Genomic DNA, 24620 nt, shown 5'->3' with positions numbered 1-24620 from the left:
TCTGTACCCATTGACAATAATTCCCCATTCTCTCTCCCCTCATCTCCCCTGGCAGCCACCATTCTACTTGTTGTCTTCCATGAATTTGACTACCCTAGGTATCTCTTATAAGAGGAATCATACAATATTTGTCTTTTTGTGTCTGGTTTATTTCACTTAGCATAAAGTCTTCAATATTCATGCACATTGTAGCCTGTGTCAGAATTTCCTTCTTTTTTAAGGCTGAATAATGTTCCATTGTCTGTACTTACCACAGTTTGTTTACTAGTATATAGTCATTTTAATGCTGCTATTAAATGCAAGTGGTAAGAAGCTGGCAGTAACTGTGAACATCTGTGTCAACCACATGCAGATTTCAATTCTGTACCAAGTGTCCTGACATTTGAATCGGGAAGCCTAGAGCTCTGTTCCCCCATGGCTACCTTTTTTGTCTAGTCAGAAGCTGCATAATTTTTGTAAGTCAATGGGAATGAAATACCTTTGTTTCTGCTCTTGGTCTCCTGAGTCTTTCTCCAAAATCTCAAGTACCAGCCATTTAAATGTGCCCTCTGTCCCCCAGGTACAGGTTTAAAGACACAGAAGAGTAGCCTAGCAAATGTAATGCTTCATCAAAGGGCATAAATCATATGCCTCCTCTAACAAATATGTAAAATAAATTCTGCTCAGTGTCTTAGACCTCAAGTGGGACAGTCATCAAAAAAGAAAGCGTCTTTATATTATGGGAAAAGATCTAGAAAGCAGCTGTTCTAGTTTAGTACCGTGAGCAAAGGACAGGACAGAAAACAAAAGCCAGGTTTGGGGAACACACTGCATCCCTGCTGGGCAGCTGTTTCTTTACTGTGACAAGTGCTGAGCCACTAGCATCAATCTGAGACTAGAATAACCAGTGTCCCTTGGTGGCGATGGCAATATTTAAAAGATTTTAATTTCATTTCAGGGAAATCATTAAGATGATCTATGTCTGCTCGTGAAGAGAGGCTGAGACAAATTCCACTGTGGGAAGTGGAAATCCATATCTCATTTAATGAATTATTGCTGTCTATTATTTTGTTCTTTTTGTATAAAATAGGTCATAGAGAAGCAAGATACTCTGCAGGACCTCAAATTATCCTCCTGTGCTTTCATAATAGCACATGAGAGGAAAGTGGGATCAAAGAGTTATCAAGGAAGAGTAAATGGAGAGGCTGTCTGGGGCCCAGGCTTCGTGATGATGCACACTCTTCATTCATGCTTTTCACTTCCTGCTGTCCTGACCTTCCGGTTTGTACTACCCGGGGAGATTGGAGTGACTTCATTTTCATCTAAATTGTTTTCATAAAACTGATCAAAGAAGTACCTTGTTTTTTCTATAGCACGAACTCTCAAACTTTAGTACGTCTAGAGATCACCTAGACCCCTTCCTAAAATCATTCAGAAGTTCTGACTTACCCCGTCTAGGAAGGCACTCAGGAATCTGGATTTTAACAAGCACCCTTGACATTGTCTTGGGGCCATAAAGGGCTACAAGAAAATAAATTTTAAAATCATTTATAATTCTTCCACCTAGAGATGACCACTGTTAACATTTTGATGTATTTTAGTCTGTCGAGGTATGTGTATGTATGATTTTATCTTCCTAGTTATCAACCAAATTATTCAAATTGGTATCTTGTTTTTTCACTTAACATTATACATAAGCAGTTTCCAACGCCACTAGTCTCCAAAACACCATTTTAATTAATAGTGCCTTGTGTAGAGTGTATTGATTTATTTAGTCATCTCCTTAATTTTGGCCATTTGTATTACTTCTTCCCTTTTACTTTTAATGTATTTTTAACAGAAATCTGTATTTTGTTTTTCATCTACTTCCTCAAGATGGATTTATGGAAAGGAAATTAGGTTTTTCAACCGAGGTTCTAGGAGAGAATTAAACCCTAATGTCCTAAGGCATCTGTTATCTGCAATGAGTTACCATTTCTTCTCTGCATCTAGAGGCTATTAGTCACTACCATCCTTGGGGAACTGAGAAAACAGTCACTCACATTATTTTCTGTGTTCCGTGGTTCAGATGAGGAACACTAGTTGATAATGTGAACATTTTTAAGGCTGTTTGCATTTATTGCAAAAGGCTTTCTAAAATAATTCCTCTAGTAAATACTAACAGTACCAAACATTTGATTTGTGGTCACTTTTGATAGAGTGGCTATTATTATCATTATCATTATTATTATTTGGCCACACTGAGCTTTCCACACTTCTAATAAAATTCCATTTTAATTGAGTTCAGCCCACTTTTGTTATGTGTCTTCATGAATATCACATTTTACTCCTGTTGTTTGCAAACAACAGAGAATGAGGAATACATAGTGTAATATGTGAGTCAATGACTTGTTGGTATAGACTGAGTATGTACAAGCCAACGAAATACTAAGTAAGGGAATCCTTATTGGTTACAGTTAGGCAAGGATGACTCGACAGGAGTATCTCAAGTGGGTCTAGTAGGGCTTGGTTTGGCACTCGGGGGGCAGAGGCTAGCTCTAAGCAAGAGGATAAGCTTAGAACTTAAACTTAGAACTCTTATGGGAGTAAGAGGAACTGTGTGAACTCAAAGGAAGAGGGGGGAGAAATACCAGTGGCCTCCAGCATGGTGGTAGCAATAAACCAGGAAACAAAGAGGATGAAAGGAACCTTTCTTTTTTTATGGAGATTCTGACTTGTAGTAGATTCTCTACCTGATTTGGATTCTAATTAAAAAACCTAGAGTCTTAAATATTTTTAAAGCTCAGTTGAAAGAAGCTCTTTTGAAAGGTAAATGATATACATCTTGTCACCATCACGGAAGACTTTATAAGCAAAGAAGATAATTTCCATAGTTTCAACATAAAAGTTGGGACTGCTGAAAGCAGGCTGGGGTGGAAAGAGACGGTGGAGGAGGACCCTAACAGGAGAAAAGAACACTGAGAAAAAGGAAGGAGAGACCTAGTAAGAGCCTCTGATAAGGGTCCTTAGTAACAGCAATACCTAACACATCTTGAAGTTAGACGTCCGCTACACCAGGAATCCTGGCAGCCATACCAGTAAGAATCATAATTATCTCCCGCTGTTGTGATATAGATAGAAAAATGAGACGGATGGAGACATCTAGGTTAAGTGTTTTTCTCATAGCCCTTGAAGGGTGCCTAGAAGATAGAATGCGAGCAGTGATTTCTCTCCCACACAAAGCTCTTTGGAAAAAGAAAGAAAGAAAAAAAAAAACTTGAATGCATAACTTACCTGGAAGCAATTTTCCAGTGTGTTCTCCCATTTCAGTCTGGTAGAACAGCTGGCCATGTTTTTTTGGTAGTAATTTTCATCTTCTTTTGACAGCTTCTCAGTTGATTTTTTCAGTTTATTGAGGAGCTAAGGTAAAACATCAGTGTCACATATTTATGAACGCATTTATGAAAGCCCTTTGTAATTCTGGAGAAAGAATTATATGCATCCCAATGATGGTTTCTCATCTCCCAGCTAAAGTCATAAACAGTGACTAGAGATGACAAAATCAAAGACCTTTCTCAGAAAACAGGGATGTCAGAACTGAAAGGAAACCTAAGAGCCTTTCAATAGGATTCCTACCATTTTTCACATGAGGAAATGGAGGTCCTTAAATACCATGTGATATGCCCACTTTCATCAGATGAAGGAAGAGGTCAAATGACAGGTGCAGAGAAGCAAGTACAGATCAGGAACCTCCAACTCAAGACTGTAATCTACCAATGATTCCCGTTCTCTTATTTTGTAAATCCTTCAGGCCTCCGCATTTCTTACCGGGACAGGTAGAGATTTGCACAATCAGATAATTTATAAAAACTAGCATTAGGCCTGGAGACCATCCTCTCACTTCACTTTCACTATTTAAACTCTGCACTATAACTCTGGAATCAGACTTCAGGATTAGAGTCCTGGTTCTGACTACAAGTGAGTTACTTAAACTTCAAAAGCCACAGTTTTCTCATCTCTGTGATGGGGACAGCGATGCTCCCACTTCACTGTGTTGCTCTGAGGAATCAAGCAGGTGATACAGGTAAAGAACAGGGCACACTGCTTGACAGTTAGTATAGCACTCAAAGACTAGTGAGTGTTACTATTACTAGTGAAGAAAGAGCCTGAGATACATGCCATTGTTCACTGCAAGTTATGGACAGCTTGACGAATGCTTTCCTGTCATCCTGACCCCCAATGATACGCTCCTTCACAAAGAGCCCCTTCTAGCCAGTCACCAAAATTGGCCATCCTGATTGTGAAAATCAAAGTAATACAAAACTCTCTGGACCAGGGTAGTTTGAATTGAATTCTCAAAATGCTCAGACACATAATTTCACATCTCTGAGAAAGGAAGAAGTTGTATTTACATGAATGATTCTCAGACTTTAATATGCCTAGGAATGACCAGAGATTCTTGGAAAATTGCATATTTTCAGGGTTCCACCAATAGCAATACTGATTCAGTAGCTCAGTAGTGGGATCGGGAAATCTGAATTTTCACTGCCTCCTCAGATGATTCTGATGCAAATGGTCCTCAAGCCACAGTTCAAGGAGTACCAAGGAGCCCTGTGATTTAAGCAGTTTAGGATTTTCAAGGACAGAGATAAAGGTTTTTAAGAATGCTCCTCTTAATGTTTAAGGACATTTTGACTAAAGTTTCAGTAGTGAAGAACATTCGTCCAAAATGCTGAATATTAACACCACTCACTTTATTATTCCAGGTGATATGCTAGCCATTCAACGGTCCCTCAGCTCTGATGTATGACCTACCCAGGACACGGATGGTTTTGTATATCAAGTGTAATGAGCCATTTATCTATAGAGATATGAGCTTGTGAATTTTAGCCTGATAATGATACAGAGAAAGGGTTGAATGTGTACCATGGCTACACTTGGCTAAGTCATTGTTCTTTGATTCTTACTGAGTGTGCCCAGCAATGAGAACAGAGTCAATCTGGAGACTGATTGCACAAATCTCTACCTGTCCTGGTAAGAAATGCCAAGGCCTGAAGGATTTACAGAATAAGAGTACAGGAATCATTGGTAGATTACAGTCTTGAGTTGGAGGTTCCTGATCTGTACTTGCTTCTTCTCACCACTCACGTTCATCAGCCTACACTCTATAGCTATTGACTAGAAGTTTCTGCTCAGCAAATTTGCAGCAAATAACCCCAAACATATACAGAAGAAGAATGGAGACTCTTATATTCTTATTTAAGGAACTTCTCAGAAATTTTCCTAAAATTTGTCAAAGATAAATACTTTTTCTTTCCTCTTTTCTTTCTCTTGGAACAAACATCGATTCATTAATTCATTAATTCATTCATCAAACATTTCTTGACTGCCACACCGCGTCATGTACTAGACACTGCAAATAGATAAAGGAACTAGATAGGCTCCCTCTCTAGTCAAGGACCCACACAGGCCATTGTTATCTTGTTTGATAGATCCCAAGATGATAGAAGTATTCAGGTGTCACAGAGTGGGTGCTCACAGAAATGATCCCTGTGTGAATAAGCCTAAAATGAAAGTAGGAATTGGTGAGGCAAAATAGCATGACATGATACCAAAAAATATTTTGGTGAGGTTGGAGAAATAATAGCAAGTGAAAATGCTGAAAAGTTAAGCAAGGGCCAAGTCAGGGAGGGTCTTGAGGGCCACATAAAAGAGTTTGTGCTTTATCCTGAGGTCACCTGGAAACCTTTGAAGGCTTTTTAAAGGAGAATAATATGCTCAGATTCGAGTTCCAGACAAGTCAGCTTGGCTTGTGTATGGGGGATAAGGAGAGGAAACACTGAAAGCCAAGACATCAATTTGTCAGTTGGAGTAACCCAAGCAGTGGTGATGGTGGCCTGGGAGAGAGTAGTGGCAGTGGGGATAAATATAAGTAGATAAATTCAGGAAGTATTTGGTTTAGGACTTAGAATTGGGAGGATATGGTAGATGGTGATATTCAAATATATAAAAACAGAGGAATAAAAAATATTTTTGGTAGAGGGAAGTGATGGTTCTGATTTTAGATACTGAGTTTGAGATGCCAGAGAGCAGTTCAGAGACTGGTTTGGGCTGGAGATATAAGTTTGGGTATTGTCAGCAGAGACATGGTAGCCAAAGCCTTGAGAGTATATTTGTTGAGTACGTGCTATGTATTGAACACTTGATATTGAGAGTACTGTGTGGGACGCTGGAGATATGATGCCGAATAAAACAGAATGAGGCCCAGGAGAGAAATCATCAGGCACAACAATATAGAAAGTTCAGGCAGAACGAGGGAAGTCCATAAAGGAGCTTAAGAAAAAATTGACAGAAAGGAAAACCAGAAGAGTAAGATGGCGTTGTAGTTAAAAGAAGAGAATGTTTCTAGAAGGGGAAAGTCAATGATGCTTAATGCTTCTAAGAAATTAAATAAAGTCAGAACTGGAAAGCACCCATTAGCTTTAGCAACAAGGACCACGTATTCAATGGTAAGAACATTTCTAGCGAATTGGTGGGGAAAGCTTGGTCGGTGGTTTGAGGAGTGAACGGGAGATGAAGTGGAGACAGAGCACAGATAACCCTTCCAATAAATCTTATTGTAAAAAGAAAGAGATGATGATATCTGGAGAGGAGCAGGAATAGGAATATCAGGGAGACAAAGGGTGTCTCCCTGATTCTTCCTACTCTCCCAAGATAGAGGGAAGTTGAAAAGGCTGATTGGAAGCAACCCTTAGAGATACAGGAGAGAAGGGAATAATCCAGGGAAGGGCCTCTGAGAGGAGGCTGGGATGGGAATCAGAGCACAGGATGAAGAATTGGCCTGTCGCATTGCACACAGGACTTCAGTAGGGAGGTGGCTGTACTGACTTCTATTTACTCTGTGACGCTGGAGGCAAGATGGTCTGCTGAGAGTGGGTGGTGAGGATGGAGGAGCGAGAAGAATGGAGATGTAGATCAGCTTCTGGTGAGAACAAGGACTGCTGAGCAGGAAAACAGGAAGGATTGCTGAGCAGCACCAAACCAGCCCGGCTCAAGTGGGAGATCATGGGCACGTCTGTGTGAGATGCAAAAATGAACGCCGCCTTAGGCGTTGAGCTTTAGGACTAAAAAAGAGAAAGCTACCAGATAAAGTGATGACGATGGTAGGGGTCTGTGTTGTAATGACAGCCAAGGGCTATGGTTGACAGGACCAGGTGGAGGAGGGCAGGGGAGGATCATGAACTTCCGCCTCCCAGGGAGGCTGCTAATGAGGGAAGGAAGCAAAAATTTACTACTTAGCTGCCCACGCTTTTGCCTTTGTCATTCCTCGACATCAATAAAGAACAGCTTCTAATGAGGGCTCCAAATGCCTACAACGAGGTCCTGGGGCTTAGGTTTTTAACTTACTTTGGTTTTGCCTCCTCTTCGGAAGCTGTCTCAATTTCAGTACCTGTTATGATCATTTCAAACTGTGAAGACTGACACAAGAACCTTGTAATATCTTGCTAACAATGAATCTAAGTTATTCAACTGATAGTTTCCTCAGATGAAATAATAGAGTTACTTGGCAATGACAATTCTCTTTTTCTTTTAAGAATGTTTTGGGTTGCAGTGGTGCTGCCTGCACTTCCTTAGGGGGACTCCATCTCTGGGGGAAGATATTGACTATTTCAAAGGTTTCCAATCTGGGGCACATACCATAAGGGGTGTCCAAGATAATCTAATACTCCAATATTAGTTGTGTTCATTTTTGCCTAAAAAGAGTGTTCAAGCTTACTCTTATTCAATATATGAATTGATATTGGTGCCCACGTGTGGACAGTTGAGGATTCTGAAGTGTTCTGGAGCGAGACTGGGCATTTTATAACATGAGAAGCTGATGTGGGTCCCACAAATGCTTTCACTATCAACATCCTGGGACATGTGCCCATCGGCAGGAGTCTGGATCATACGGATTTACAGATTTATTATCCACTTTAATTAGGTTAACACACACAAAATGAACACATGCCTTAAAAAGATGTCTGCTACGAAGCTGCAGATTGATGTTAATACAAACAATACAAGCACAAGAAAGCCACAGGAAAACGCCAGAGCTGACGCTTTCTCCCACTCCCGATTACAGGTGCATCATCACCCACATGAAAAGGCAAAAACTGGCATGATCTAGTGAGAGCTGATGAGAAGCTGACCAAAAGACTGACATTATCAAGAAGACATACTAGAAATACAAATTTATATTTACTATGGGTAAGGGTGAGCCTTGCCCCACGTGTATATTTTGTCTGTATATGTCCCTTAATCACTATATGAAGACATCATGATTAGCTAATCACTGAAAATATTATTTCATTTTTACCACATCCTTCAAATATTTCTACCTTTTTATGTTGTATAAGGTTCATAACATTAGTTTAATATAAAAAGTATTCTATATAATATACAAGATAGGTAAAGTACATTATATAATACATTATGCTATGTGTATATATTTTTTACTTATTTGGGGTGTGAGCTGAGAGGTGTTTAATCGGGCTCCTTATCAAAAATATTGGAGGGGCTTCCCTGGTGGCGCAGTGGTTGAGAATCTGCCTGCTAATGCAGGGGACACGGGTTCATGCCCTGGTCTGGGAAGATCCCACATGCCGTGGAGCAACTAGGCCTGTGAGCCACAGCTACTGAGCCTGCGCGTCTGGAGCCTGTGCTCCGCAACAAGAGAGGCCGCAATAGCGAGGCCCGCGCATCGCGATGAAGAGTGGCCCCCGCTTGCCACAACTAGAGAAAGCCCCCGCACAGAAACAAAGACCCAACACAGCCCAAAATAAATAAATTAATTAATAAAAAAGAAAAAAAAAAAGAACTTAGCACAGTGCCCAGCACACAGTAGATAATTTAAAAATATATATATATTGGACACCACTGGTTTAATTTGTCATCTGTCAATAATACCTTTTGAAAATATATGGGGACTGGGACTTCCTTGGTGGTCCAGTGGGTAAAACTCTGAGCTCCCAATGCAGCGGGCCCGGGTTCGATCCCTGGTCAGGGAACTAGATCCCGCATGCATGCAGCAACTAAGAGTTCACATGCCGCAACTAAGAGTCTGCATGCTGCAACTAAGAAGCCTACATGCCACAACTATGAGCCCGCATGCCACCAGGAAGATCCTGCATGCCACAACTAAGACCCAGAGCAGCCAAAATAAATAAATATTGTTTTGGAAAAGATCTTTAAAAAATATATATATATGGGGACGAGGAATAACTTAGGATCCTTCTCATATTCTGCCACACTACAGCCCTGCAGAGACCCCACACAGAGGGGGAATCAGCCACTTCTCCTGTGTTCACAGCTAAGGGCAGGAAGCCCATCCATCTCTAAGCCATATGCACTCAGCCGGCCATGAGAGATTACCTTCTGCTTCTCCTTCTCGGTCGTAATTTGCTTGGAGCTTTCTACAAGATGGAAAAGCGCTTCATGCTTCTTGGTACTAACCATCAATTTCTTCTTGGCCTAGAGTCAAAAACATACAAAAAGAGCAAAAAAGGATCAGAAACTGATATCAAGAGAAAAACTCTTCTGTTCTGGAACAAGTCATGTTCACGTGCTAGCTTGAACGATTGTGTATGTTTAGTTCTTCATTTCTGCCCTCACCTCAAAATCTGCCTAAAATATCACAGTGGCTAACATTTTGCCCTGAGAACCACTGTGTATTTTTCTCATTACACTGAGTTCATTCGAGAGGGTTATACATTTTGTTAAATCACCGAAGGCTTGCGAGTTTCCAAAACATTGTTCTAGCTAGCATAATGGAAGGCAATGGCTTTACCACCCCCCATACCCCTGCCAAAAAAATCACAACAAACATGGAAGACTGCTGGCATCATTCTTTTAAATCTGCTTGGCCACAATTGAGGTCATTTTAAGATGCTCTCTTAAAACTTAGAGCAAAAGAACAATTTTGTTCCCTGATGCCTGGGCTTGAGAGCTGGGCATCTGCCTGGCATCTCGTGAACTACCCTGCATTTGTGGTGGGCAGGCAGAGGGAGGGGTCAGGAAGGAAGCAGCATTCAAAGTCCCTTACTCTGTTGATGCCTCCAGCCTTGGCCTGGGTTATGATGTGGGTGATCCATCATTCCCTATACAGTCCCAGCTTGGCAGAACAGGATGCTCCAGAGATAAAGCCAACAGCATTTGGTTTGAGTTGGATTTAGCCTATTCAGGAACTGGGTTGATTGGAAGATGGTATGGTTTTTCACCTCAAGTTGCAATGACTGTAAAACCAGACAATGAAGGGAAAAGTCCAGGTCTTTCTTTCCCTAGGAAGTCAGAGGCAAAGCCTTCTGAAGGTCTCTAAACATATGAAACCTCTACAAAATGGATTTCAAGGAACAAGAAGCTCAGAGACCCTCCCCTCCACCTTCTGTCAGTCACATGCCTGCTGATAAATGAGAGTAGGAGCCAGGAGCATTTGGTTCTTTAAGGCTCTTCATTCGAGTCTCCAAAACAGACTACACGGCATTACTGACATGCTGAATCCCTTGAATTGTAACTGGAGAGAAAGCTATTATAGTGCAAGCATTTTATGTTCTCTAATTTCTCTGTCAATCTTCATAAAAAATAAAATCGTTCTATTTAGAAAAATTACTTGATGGAAACTGGGAAATAAAAAAAGATTTTTTTTTTTGTTCCTGAAAGCAGCAGCAGTTACTGAGCAGTTTCTCTTTTGGTCCATTGTATTGCATTTCCTGTGAAAGCTGAATATTTACAGAATGTATTTTTAAAAACAAATTCTGTTTAAGAAACCTCATAAAATCAAGAGCAAAACTGAAAACAAACGACTGGACCCTTGTTCATGGGACCTTTAAATATTCACTATAAAAGTGATTCTTGTGAGCATCCCTTTACCAGGACTGTTATTATGGGCATAGAAATTCATTTATCTCAAACATTTCTGATTAATGTCCTTGTCTTATGGGGTCCTTGGTTCCAGTAGGAGCTTCAGAGGCAACACTGAGGGCTGAGATGCGGCCGCCTGTTTCTGAGGGTGTCTCCGTTTTTTTTGCACTCATGGCCATCTACTTGGGAAAGAAAGTTCTCTTTGGGCACCAACCCTTTGGAGATGAAAGAGAGAATTTCAACTTTGGTAGCACAAGTCCCCTCAAAGGGAATCATTGGGTTTTCCGAGCAGATTCCCTTTCCACTGGCTTCTAGTCCTTCCTACTAGAAATGAATTCCTCCTAAACTGAATTGTTCTAGAATAATCATATATATATATATATATATATATATATATATATATATATAGGCACCACCTGTGATTATCTCTGCTTAAGACCCTGTAATGATATGCTCTAAATTTTCACACCAGATCATAATTCCTCTCCTTAGAAGTCATTCACTCTTTCCCGCACACATGTTATCTAGCCAACTAAATTTTAAATTACATGGAAACAAGAACCATCTCTTAGTACAGTGTGGTGCACAAGGAATGGGCCGTACATACTTGTGAAACCAATACAGGAATCCCCCTTTACACATCTTTACCCACCCGTCACTGTGCTCCTCTCACTGGTGAGACAGAGATCACAAATGCTCTTATAAAAGATAAAACCAAAACTCAGTATTCATATCTTGCCCTAAGTTTCAAATTATACAGAGAGGCAGTCAGTGTAGGTAATGCTTAAGGGCAGTGACCTTGGAGCCCAGTGACTTGGAATAATTCTTGGTTCAACCATTAACCAGCTTTGTAACATTAAGCAATTATTAACCTCTGTGTCTCTGCTTCCCCACTCATCTATAAAATGGGACAACACAAGGTCATATAACACATTGGTTGGTTTTTGTGATGATTCAACACATAAATATATAGCACTTGACATACAATAAACACCACATGTTAGCTATAAATAAAAGTCATATTTAGAGTTCTGCTCCTCTATTGATTTAGTTGAAAGATATATCTATATAATAACTCAGACGAGAAAACATTTTGCTTTTCAGTTAGCACTTAGAAATACTGACACTAAAACACACGATCACATTTGTACAAAAGCCAAAAGCTTCAATCCTGAAAATTGGGTTTACACAAATGATATTTGTGTATACTTGCCTTAATTTGATGATTCCAGTTGCTAATGACAAGATTTGCTGTCTTTTCAACTTCATTATCAAGCTATCGAAGGGAAAAAAAGAAAAAAAAAAATTTTTTTTGCTGTCTTCTTGTTGAGTCACAGTGCTGGCTTATTAATTCTGGTACAATTAGTAGCACAATTAAGTGGAATTTTAAAATCCTATAGAGGACATATTTCCTGAGAAAAGTAGTCGAGTCTCTTTTCCTCAGGTCAAGAATCTCTTCACAAGATTTACCCTGAATGTATTTGGTAAGATAATTATTTTTAATATATAACTCTGTAGAAACAATATAAATGGGTACAATCTGTGTGGAGGAGTATCTTGCATAGTTTGGTATCTCTTCCAGTCCCATTACTTCCTCTTCAGCATTATTCCATGTGGCCCAAATTTTAATACCATGAGATTCAGTAAAAGTCCTAGCAGTGCTAATTTTACTAACTGTCTTATTGCCTCTAAAGTGAATATTGCTTTAATTTCAAAAAGATTGAATTATTAACCATAATTAACTTTTTCTCCTACTTTAAAATAGCCAATGGGGCAGTAAATGATGAAAATGGAACTAGGCAACCTCCTGAGGAGATCAGACTTCAGTTAGTGCAGAACCTTTTCTCCTGAACCATAGACCTTTCTTCAAAACCCACAGATCAGCCATTACTCAACCACTCTGAGATCTAGCAACACTGTACTTTTTTCTTTTTCAGTTCATTAAATTTGGAATATGTGGTTTAGCACAACAAATACAATTAAAATAATTTTATGCACTATGTCACTTTTGACTCTATGTTGCCGAAATATGGAACAAGTTCACTTTAAAAAATTCGACTTTTTTGTGAGAAAATGTGGCAGGGTGATAGGGGTGCAACAGAGAGGGGCAAATGCTGAAAAGAAGATTATAAACTGGACCAGCATTCTGAGGCGACCATGACATTAATTATCTAAAGCACTGTGATCATAGCACGGTGACTAATTTAGTAAGTACTAAGGAAATTCTAGTAATTATCATATTATTATGTGGTATGAAAATATTTTGTTATTAATGAAGTATAGACTAGTGTTTGGCTTTTATTAAGTTGGTTTGCAAAGGCAGAATATTATATTACTTTCTAGTAATTCCTATAAACTTCCCCCATCACCCTAGCCCTAAGGAGAACATCCATTCTGGTAAAAATACATGGATGCCCACTAAACATCTATTCCATTTCCTGACTCAGTTTCATACGTTTGAATAAATTTTTTTTGGTATCATTTCTCTTCCATCAGGGCTTTCACAAATCCCCTCATCCTATGGACTTACCACCTTTAAGACCTGCTTTATCTGGCTGTGATCACTTGAAACTCCCCTTAGCCACTGCCCCTGCCCTTCTCAAATACCTCCTATTACTGCTCTGAACTTCTCACCTGTACCTGTCATTGACACAGATAATGACCATGACCCCATCCCTATCAGAGCTAAGCAGTGTTTATTAAATACCTCTTCATGTTGCCTGAAAATATATTTTAAAGTGCTTACTGACTGTATTACACGCAAATAAAAAGAAAATGGAACACAAATGAAATTGTTCTGGAAGGAAAAGTACACAGACAGACCAGAGAATATGCCATACAAGAGGACCAGGTGCCCTGAAAGAATTGTTTAGTTATTTTTCTTCAATTTTAAGGCTATTTGATGATTATACCTAGTATTTCTTTTACCTAATTCCAAGGTTGTAAGTATAGAGAAGCATTTCCTTTAAAAAATTGCGTTTATAATTCTATTTACAAATGGTGTATCTATTCAGTGTAAAACAATGTAAATACAAAAAAGTACAAACAAATGAAATAAAAATAACCTCTAATTCCACTATCTAGAGATAATTCTTATCAACATTCTGGGGAGGTGCTTCTATGCATATATTCACACATTTATTTTACAAAACTGCAGTTATATTGTTAGATTTTCTCAGCTTGTTTTTTAATTTAGCACTACATCCCCATGTCATTAAATTCTGCTGCAATAAGATTTTTAATGGTTGCATAGTATTCCGTTGCTTGAATTCATTGTAATTTATTTTTGGATGATGAAGAAGTTTCCATTTATTCACTACTATAAACAATGCTTTAACAAACATCCTCGTACATAAATCTTTGGGTTTGTGTTTATTTTTATGATAAATTCCTGAAACGTAGGAGCACCTTTAGATCACCTTTTACTTCTTGAGCCAAAGACAGAAATCTTGCTTTAACAGGGAGAAAAGAAAGATTTTGACTCACTGATTTTCTCTTCTTTTCATGTGCACTCAGGACTTGATGAGTTGGTTTTACTGCTTCCAACTCAATTGCTTTGCCAAGTTTTCTGGAAATAGAACATGAAAGACACACAAGCCTAGTATTAGGATTTATATCTACTTTCCGAATTATTTTCTGGGGAAATAAAATGGTGTGTTAGGCATTATCTACTCAGTGCAAGTTTGCAGTGGAGTATTTGTAGCATACCCACTTTAAATATTTATGACTCCCTTTAGGGCTGGAGCAAGGCCAGCGTGTGCGTACTCACTGATGCAGGTCCGCTGCCGACTTCATGCCCTCCGAGACCCAGGCCCAGGCACTGACAACACAGCTGGAGGCAAAAACAAGGGAGCACAAGTGTGGGTGTCATTTTCCCAGGAGTCTGAGAAATAAAGCATCATGTCTGAGCCATTGCATTCGGCAACTGCACTCATATCCCTAATCCTATTTCAATTTCTCCATGGGATTAAATTCTGCCAACACATTTATTTGCACTATTGTCATTACATAAACTGCGTTTTTTTCCCAATCATTTTTCATCCTGATTTCCACTTTTCATTTCATGTGTGTAGAAAATCAGGGAAATAAAGTAGCCAAGGGTGAGAAGCCACTTAGAACAGGCAGGAGAGAGCATGCTACCCTTAAAGACAATCTTTTCAGGCTCTTCATTTCACAGATGAATAAACGGAGGCTCAGAAAAGTTAAGTTATGGAGAACTCCAGAGCCCTGGTCGTGTTCTGCGTGCTGCTCTTGGGGTTGGGGTCTAGGTCCTGTTCCCTGCTGGCCTTTAGGACAAACACTCAGATGTTCTACTGTCTTGTGAGTATATCTCAATTTAACAAAAGGGTAACTCTGCCCTGACCCTAGCAGCACAAAGGGAGAATTAGGAAATATGATGCTATTTTCCTCCTACATATAGTTGGCCTTCAAACAGGAAGCCCATTGTATCAATAAACCTCTGGGACAGAGCCAGTGTAGACTTTGATGGAGGGGAAGGGACAGATCGGTGCCCATACTGAGAGCAAGACGGTGCAGAGGTTTGCCTCCATATGACTTAGGCTGCACCTGGCAGCCAGAGAATGGGAGAACTAGATCAAAGGATGTCAGACTTTCTGTGTATCCAAAGCCCGGCACAAAACCAGGCACAAGAGAGTACCCACTGTATGCTTCCAATTATAGGAAAGTCCAGAAAAGACAAAACAATCTAGATTGAAAAAAAGCAGATCAGTGTTTCCTTGGGACTCTGTTGGGGGATGGATTGTAGACAGGTATGAGGAGTCTTTTGGTGATGAAAATACGTATATTTTGATTTTGGTGGTGGATATATGGTGTATACATATGTCAAAATCAATCAAACCATATACTCAAAACGGGTGCGTCTTATTGCATGTAAACTAAATCTCAATAGAGTTGTTTTTTTTTTTAAAAAAGAAGCCCAAGCACACTTTCGGGAAGAGAATCTGACATTTGCCCCTGGGAGGAGCTGGGCAGCAGAGCAGGAAGGAGAAGGCGTTGGCCTCAGAGGTTCTGTGTCTGAATCCACAAGCTCCCCTTTGTTTCCTGCATGACCTTGGAAGAATCACTTGATTTCACTGATCCTCACTTAACTGGTCTTTTAGAAGAGAAACAATTTGAGTTATTATACAAGTACCTAACAGATTTTGGTATAGATAAAAGTTCAGTTAATGCTTATTATTAAATATTGTTGTACTAACCCTGGTTAACCAAGCATTCTGTTCATGCCAACTCCTTGGGAGCACCATGCTGGATTCCAGGGTTGCCACACAATAAGACACACACCCCTACACCTACACCTCTCATCCTTTAGAAGGTAATCAAAACTAAAATCATAATGAACACTTAGGGAGCTTTGGCTCCAGCCAGGTATTAAACACATTTCTTGTGTTATTTCATTTACTACTCACAGGAGTTATATGAGATGTGTTTTATTTCCATTTTAAATACACAATGAGAGGTAAATAAATTGTCCTAATTTACCTACTTGGTAAGAGGTAGAGCCAGAATCTAAACATGGGTAGTCTAAATAAAGTCTATTTATACTCAACCACTGTGCTCTACTGGTTCCTTTGCAGGCTTCTAAAATACCATCCTAAAAATCAAGCTCAAAGTCAGAGCAATTTCAAAGCCATTATTTGCTGTTATGGATAATGCCTAGGGAGTAGGAATGTGGGCTCCAGAAGCCTTCCTTTTTTCTTTCCCTCTTTCTTTTACCATCAGAAGGGGTCTTTGCAATGGCACTGCCATTGGGTGGCATCTGCAAGCATTAGTCAAAAATCTTTGTAAGGAATTATCACTAATGGACCATTTTTAGAATACTAGTACCTTTTTTCTCTCCCTGAAGAGAAGTAATTGACTTCATTCTCAACTGAATTGAAAAAAATGTGAACCAACATTTTTTCAGCATCTGATGTGCCAATATCTTTACATATATTACCTCGTTTAATATGCACCCCCCGATACACACACACACACACACACACACACACAATGGAGCACATCTTGTTACTCCACATAACAGAGGAGGAAATCAAGGGAGGCCAGGTTGCTTGCTGAAGGTCATAAATTTGAGATAAAGCAGGATTCACACTTCCTGATTTCAAGAGCTTCCGACTTAACCACACCGCTTCCCAAGTTAATATCCTCACCAAGGCCTTTTATGAATACGAGCTTAGGAATCACAAAGACACAGGATGAACCCAGCTCTGAAATTCATTATCTGTGTGACCAGGCAAGGTTCTTAAACCCTCCAAGCCTCAAGTCCTTGTTTGTAAATAGGGATCATAAAAAGACTTCTCAGAGATTGTTGTGAGGATTAAATGTAGAGTATCTATGAAAGCATTTAACACAGTGTCTGGCACACAGTAAGAGCCCAAGAACTGGAAGCCATGCTTGACTCTCTGGACTTACCACATTTATATGAGGAAGCTGGAATTGAACATATGTCGCTTTTTATTACTTTTAGGAGTGATTTTGCCTTATCTCTTCCATATACTTACTTTTTCTTTGTGCTCTGTAATGTTTTGCTGAGTTTGGTTGCCAGTTTCTGAAGTCCTTTGGCATAACTGATCTCCAAATTTGCCCTGTTAGCAAAGAGATAGTTGTTAGATAGGATACAACGGCTGGAAATCAAGCAAAACCACACACACACACACACACACACACACACACACACACACAGAGACACAAATATATGAAGGAGGACTCAGGCTGATAATGCAATGAATAAAGAGATGATTTGTCTACTATAAGGATTCTCCTGTCCTCGGTGTAATCTTTAAGGATATCCAAGAGAATCCTACAAAAGGAGAGAAGTTTTTATTTAACCTTCTTGTACACTAGTGTTATGGGTTGAACTATATTCCCCCACAAAGGTGCTTAAGTCCTAACCCTGCTGTCTGTGAATGTGGCCTTATTTGGAAATAGGGTCTTTGCAAATAATCAAGTTCAGATGCAGTCACTAGGATTGGCTAGAACTCAGTATGGATGTGTCCTTATGAAAGGGAGAAATTTGGGCACAGTCACACACACACACACACACACACACACACACACACACACACACACGGAGAATGCTGTGTGAAGATGAAGGGGCAGAGATTGGGATAATGTATTATAAGTTAAGGGATGCCGAAGGTAATCGTCAGCAGACCACCAGAAACTAGGAGAGAGACACGGAATAGATTCTCCCTCACAGCTCTCGGAAGGAACCAACCTGACCAAACACATTGATCTCAGACTTCCAGCCTCCAGGAATGTGAGAAAATATGTTTTTGTAGTTTAAGCTACAGTAAGAGACTGTGTAAGTTAAGTAACCCAGTCTGTAGTACCTTGTTATGGCAGTCCTAGCAAACTAATCCAGCTACTTTCCTACTTATCCTGAGACACAAGCACCATCAGACTAGCTCTAGATTATAATAGCTGGCAATACAATAATACATTATGATGGAATTAACCAAAGAGTAACTTTCTAATGGGCCAGCACGAGATTTAGAAAATGAATTCCCATTACCTTCCATGCAAGACAAGACTCAGTAGGGAATCTGGGCATATCCTCCCAAAGAAAACTTAGTTCTTTGGATGGATTGAGTCACTCTTAGCTTAAGCTGATTTTTCCATGTCCTAATTTAGGCCCATCTATAGCTAAAATGAAGACACATTTTTATTCATTTCACTTTTCAATGAAAATAATAAAAATGTAGGATATTAAGTTCAATTTACACTACTTTTTTCATCTTTATATGGACCAGAGAGTCTTTGTTGCATATTTTTCAGTCTTTTAATTCTACTTTTATTATAAAACATCATTAGAATTATTTGTGACTCCATTTCATTTGGGGAACAATCCCAGGACTCTCCAGTAATTAACTTAATCCTTGGATGTTTTTACACAGATTAGGCTCAGTGTTATAGACCAAAAAAGGAAAGACCTCTTTTATGAATGGAACCCAGAGATCATGGGCTATGGACCTATCGCTAAGATTCTCTTCATTTTTCCTCTTTAGTACAGCTGTGCTCCAAGTTATTTTTAGCACCTTTTAAAAGAAAGAAAACCATTGTAGGATGCATGTTAAGGCCTAGGTGCAGAAAATACCCATTTGGCATCAGGCCTTGGCCAAATATAAGAAAAGGTTAGGGCAAATATTTTTAAATAATGAAGATGGTAAAGAAATATCTCATAGTGTTTTAAAAAAGATTTTTCTGCTCTAGGAATATGTGGTGATTGATGGAGAGAGAAAGTCCTGGTCAGCAGCAAGCTGGGAGAGACTGCCACCCTCAATGAACTGGGATGCTCTAGAATCCCAAGAGAACGCTACGGCTCAGTAGGGTGGCTTTGGGCAACATTAAAATGAATTAATCAGACTTACCTCAAGGGGGTTTATGATAATTAAAAATTAAATTTAAAAATTGTAATTAAATTTAAAAAATTAAAAATTTTAATTAAATTAATAATTAAATTTAATTTTTTAAAATTAAATTTTTTTAATTTTAAAAAATTAAAATTAATTTTAAAAATGTGGTAATCACCCAAACCCAACAGGGGCTCAAAGACTGAAATGATTTTTATTGATTTGCACAACCCGAGCCCTGGCTCCCTCTCTGATTTCCCCTCCTACTAGTCATCCCCTTGTTCATGGTACTCTTGCTTAGTGGCCAAATGTCATCCTGCTTTAGGGCCTTTGCACTTGCTGTGGCCTCTGTCATGTATTCCTTCTGCTACATAACCCCATGGCATTCTTCTTCACGTCAACCCCAACAAGTCTTGTTCAAACATCACCACCTCAGAGGCTACCCTATCGAAAAGAGCATTCTTGTCACTATCTCCCTACAGCTTTATTTATGCCCTAGCATTTATCACTATCTTACATCACATAATTTTTTACTGTGCTTCTGTGAATACCCCTAGAGTGTAAGCTCCATAAGGGTAAAGATTTTGTGTTGCTCATTGCTATATCCCGAGGCCTAGAACAGTGCCTGCCATGTTATTGGTGCTCAGCATGTATTTCTTGAATGAATGAATGGACTTCCCATCAGGTCTTGGTTAGAATTTTTAACCAGTCTCCACTACAAGTCTGTTCTCATTTCACCACTTTTGAAAACTTTAAACTGCTGAAGTATTTAAATTCAGTCCCACAGGTTTGAGGTGTGCTCAGCTCTGATGTCAGCGTACATGGCTTTCTAGCACTTGCAATAGCTAGACTCATTAAACCCTCTCCTAATCCGTCTTTAACCAGAGGGTTCCTTAGGACTTTCCTTTCCAGCATTCCATTCTTACTTGGAAGCAGCACATAGAACATTAAATATGATGATGCATTTGTGCTCAGCTGGTGCTGGGCACCAAAAATTTCTTAATATTAATTTTTCTAATGTTATTATGAGTATGCATCCAAAAGGATCTCTAAACATTCAGAAATACACAGAGATGGGGAGAAGTGGGGGAAAGAATGCACATTTTTCTCATCCATCAGCTCTAGAACAATCCTGAATGGCTTCCCACAGGAAAGGGAATGCTGTCAGGCACAGCCTCTTCCTCAGAATTCAGTTTCACTTTTACCCTGTTCTTGCAGGTCCTACAGAATGGCTCAGAGGCTAAGCAGAAATAAAAAGGACAATGATGAGAGGGAAGTGTGGCATTCCCTTACATCGTTAACTTAATCTGATTCTAGAAAAAAGTTGGGCTTTGGTGTCAAGAAAGGGAGAGGGTCCTGCTCTCTTTGAATTGATGGGCTCTTGTTTTGAACCTGGCTTTATTCTTGAACCCCTGTATTTCTGCTGGCTTTCTCTTAAGTACAGTAGAAAACCAGCCTAAAGGGAGGCAATTACGAAAGGAGGGGGAGATGGTGAAAGAGTAAGACGCGGAGATCACCTTCCTCCCCACAGATACACCAGAAATACATCTACACGTGGAACAACTCCTACAGAACACCTACTGAACGCTGGCAGACCTCAGACCTCCCCAAAGGCAAGAAACTCCCCAGTACCTGGGTAGGGCAAAAGAAAAAAGAAAAAACAGAGACAAAAGGATAGGGACGGGACCTGCACCAGTGGGAGGGAGCCGTGAAGGAGGAAAAGTTTCCACACACTAGAAGCCCCTTCGCGGGTGGAGACTGCGGGTAGCGGAGCGGGGGAAGCTTTGGTGCCGCGGAGGAGAGCGCAGCAACAGGGGTGTGGAGGGCAAAGCGGAGAGATTCCCGCACACAGGATCGGTGCCGACGGGCACTCACCAGCCCGACAGGCTTGTCTGCTTACCTGCCGGGGCGGGTGGGGCTGGGAACTGAGGCTCGGGCTTCAGAGGTCGGATTGCAGGGAGAGGACTGGGGTTGGCAGCGTGAACACAGCCTGCAGGGGGTTAGTGCGCCACAGCTAGCCGGGAGGGAGTTCGGGGAAAAGTCTGGGCCTACCGAAGAGGCAAGAGACTTTTTCTTCCCTCTTTGCTTCCAGGTGCGCGAGGAGAGGGGATTAAGAGCGCCGCTTAAAGGAGCTCCAGAGACGGGCGCGAGCCGCGGCTAACAGCGCGGACCCCAGGGACAGGCATGAGACGCTAAGGCTGCTGCTGCCGCCACCAAGAAGCCTGTGTGCGAGCACAGGTCACCATCCACACCCTCCTTCCGGGGAGCCTCTGCAGCCCGCCACTGCCAGGGTCCCGGGCTCCAAGGACAACTTCCGCGGGTAAACGCACGGTGCGCCTCAGGCTGGTGCAACGTCACGCCGGCGCAACGTCACGCCGGCGCGACGTCCTGCCGGCCTCTGCCGCCTTAGGCTCGCCCCGCACTCCGTGCCCCTCCCTCCCCCCGGCCTGAGTGAGCCAGAGCCCGCGAATCAGCGGCTCCTTTAACCCCATCCTGTCTGAGCGAAGAACAGACGCCCTCCTGCGACCTACACACAGAGGCGGCGCCAAATCCAAAGCTGAGCCCCTGTGAGCTGTGAGAACAAAGAAGAGAAAGGGAAATCTCTCCCAGCAGCCTCAGAAGCAGCGGATTAAAGCTCCACAATCAACTTGATGTACCCTGCACCTGTGGAATACCTGAATAGACAAGGAATCATCCCAAATTGAGGAGGTAGACTTTAAGAGCAAGATTTATGATTTTTTCCCCTTTTCCTCTTTTTGAGAGTGTGTATGAGTATGCTTCTGTGTGAGATTTTGTCTGTATAGCTTTGCTTCCACCATTTGTCCTAGGGTTCTATATGTCCGTTTTTCTTTCTTTTTAAAAAAAATTTTTTTTCTTAATAATTATTTTTTATGTCAATAACTTTATTTTACTTTATCTTCTTTCTTTCTTTCTTTCCTTCCTTCCCTCCTTTAGACAACGAATCATCCCAAATTGAGGAGGTGGACTTTGAAAGCAAGATTTATGATTTTTTTCCCCTTTTCCTCTTTTTGAGAGTGTGTATGAGTATGCTTCTGTGTGAGATTTTGTCTGTATAGCTTTGCTTCCACCATTTGTCCTAGGGTTCTATACGTCCGTTTTTTTTCTTTTTTTAAAAAATTTTTTTTCTTAATAATTTTTTTTATTTCAATAACTTTATTTTATTTTACTTTATCTTCTTTCTTTCTTTCCTTCCTTCCCTCCTTTAGACAACGAATCATCCCAAATTGAGGAGGTGGACTTCGAAAGCAAGATTTATGATTTTTTCCCCTCTTCCTCTTTTTGAGACAGTGTATGTGTATGCTTCCGTGTGAGATTTTGTCTGTATAGCTTTGCTTCCACCATTTCTCCTAGGGTTCTATCCGTCCTTTTTTTGTTTTTTTCTTTTTTTTCTTAATAATTATTTTAATAACTTTATTATATTTTATCTTACTTTATTTTATTTTACTTTATATTTTTCTTTTTTCCTCCCTCCCTCCCTCCCTCCCTCCTTTCTTTCTTCCTTCCTTCCTTTCTTTCTTTCTTTCTTTCTTTCTTCCTACTTCTACTAATTCTTTCTTTCTACTTTTTCTCCCTTTTATTCTGAGCTGTGTGGATGAAAGGCTCTTGGTGCTACAGCCAGGAGGCAGTGCTGTGCCTCTGAGGTGGGAGAGCCAACTTCAGGACACTGGTCCACAAGAGACCTCCCAGCTCCACGTAATATCAAATGGTGAAAATCTCCCAGAGATCTCCATCTCAACACCAGCACCCAGCTTCACTCAACGACCAGCAAGCTACAGTGCTGGACACTCTATGCCAAACAACTAGCAAGACAGGAACACAACCCTACCCATTAGCAGAGAGGCTGCCTAAAATCATAATAAGTCCACAGACACCCCAAAATACACCACCAGACGTGAACCTGCCCACCAGAAAGACAAGATCAAGCCTGATCCACCAGAACACAGGCACTAGTCCCCTCCACCACGAAGCCTACACAACCCACTGAACCAACCTTAGCCACTGGGGACAGACACCAAAAACAACGGGAACTACAAACCTGCAGCCTGCAAAAAGGAGACCCCAAACACAGTAAGATAAGCAAAATGAGAAGACAGAAAAACACACAGCAGATGAAGGAGCAAGATAAAAACCCACTAGACCTAACAAATGAAGAGGAAATAGGCAGTCCACCTGAAAAAGAATTCAGAATAATGATAGTAAAGATGATCTAAAATCTTGGAAATAGAATAGACAAAATGCAAGAAACATTTAACAAGGACCTAGAAGAACTAAAGATGAAACAAACAACAAGGAACAACACAATAAATGAAATTAAAAATACTCTAGATGGGATCAATAGCAGAATAACTGAGGCAGAAGAACGGATAAGTGACCTGGAAGATAAAATAGTGGAAATAACTACTGCAGAGCAGAATAAAGAAAAAAGAATGAAAAGAACTGAGGACAGTCTCAGAGACCTCTGGGACAACATTAAATGCACCAACATTCAAATTATAGGGGTTCCAGAAGAAGAAGAGAAAAAGAAAGGGACTGAGAAAATATTTGAAGAGATTATAGTTGAAAACTTCCCTAATATGGGAAAGGAAATAGTTAATCAAGTTCAGGAAGAACAGAGAGTCTCATACAGGATAAATCCAAGGAGAAATACGCCAAGACACATATTAATCAAACTGTCAAAAATTAAATACAAAGAAAACATATTAAAAGCAGCAAGGGAAAAACAACAAATGACACACAAGGGAATCCCCATAAGGTGAACAGCTGATCTTTCAGCAGAAACTCTGCAAGCCAGAAGGGACTGGCAGGACATATTTAAAGTGATGAAGGAGAAAAACCTAAACCAAGATTACTCTACCCAGCAAGGATCTCATTCAGATTTGATGGAGAAATTAAAACCTTTACAGACAAGCAAAAGCTAAGAGAACTCAGCACCACCAAACCAGCTTTACAACAAATACTAAAGGAACTTCTCTAGGCAAGAAACACAAGAGAAGGAAAAAACCTACAATAACGAACCCAAAACAATTAAGAAAATGGGAATAGGAACATACATATCGATAATTACCTTACATGTAAATGGACTAAATGCTCCCACCAAAAGACACAGATTGGCTGAATGGGTACAAAAACAAGACCCATATATATGCTGTCTACAAGAGACCCACTTCAGACCTAGAGACACATACAGACTGAAAGTAAGGGGATGGAAAAAGATATTCCATGCGAATGGAAACGAAAAGAAAGCTGGAGTAGCAATTCTCATATCAGACAAAGTAGACTTTAAAATAAAGACTATTACAAGAGACAAAGAAGGACACTACATAATGATCAAGGGATCGAACCAAGAAGAAGATATAACAATTGTAAATATTT

General features: G+C 40.2%; 1 protein-coding gene across 5 annotated transcripts in view; it reads right to left on the bottom strand.

Annotated features, from left to right (window-relative positions):
* Nucleotides 1–24620, bottom strand: part of NOSTRIN (nitric oxide synthase trafficking) — a 73688-nt gene that overhangs the window by 25595 nt on the left and 23473 nt on the right. For all 5 annotated transcript variants that reach the window (XM_033423495.2, XM_012532157.3, XM_004267264.4 and 2 more), the window contains 6 exons: nt 17376–17459; nt 14627–14689; nt 14344–14425; nt 12071–12133; nt 9373–9471; nt 3253–3378 (listed from right to left, as the gene is read on the bottom strand). In XM_033423495.2, coding sequence (XP_033279386.1) covers nt 3253–3378; nt 9373–9471; nt 12071–12133; nt 14344–14425; nt 14627–14689; nt 17376–17459 — 517 coding nt within the window. The remainder of the gene's footprint in view (nt 1–3252; nt 3379–9372; nt 9472–12070; nt 12134–14343; nt 14426–14626; nt 14690–17375; nt 17460–24620) is intronic.

The sequence above is a fragment of the Orcinus orca genome, chromosome 7, assembly GCF_937001465.1.
Source record: "Orcinus orca chromosome 7, mOrcOrc1.1, whole genome shotgun sequence".
Lineage (NCBI taxonomy): Eukaryota > Metazoa > Chordata > Mammalia > Artiodactyla > Delphinidae > Orcinus > Orcinus orca.
This window is presented reverse-complemented; position numbering and strand designations above follow the sequence as displayed.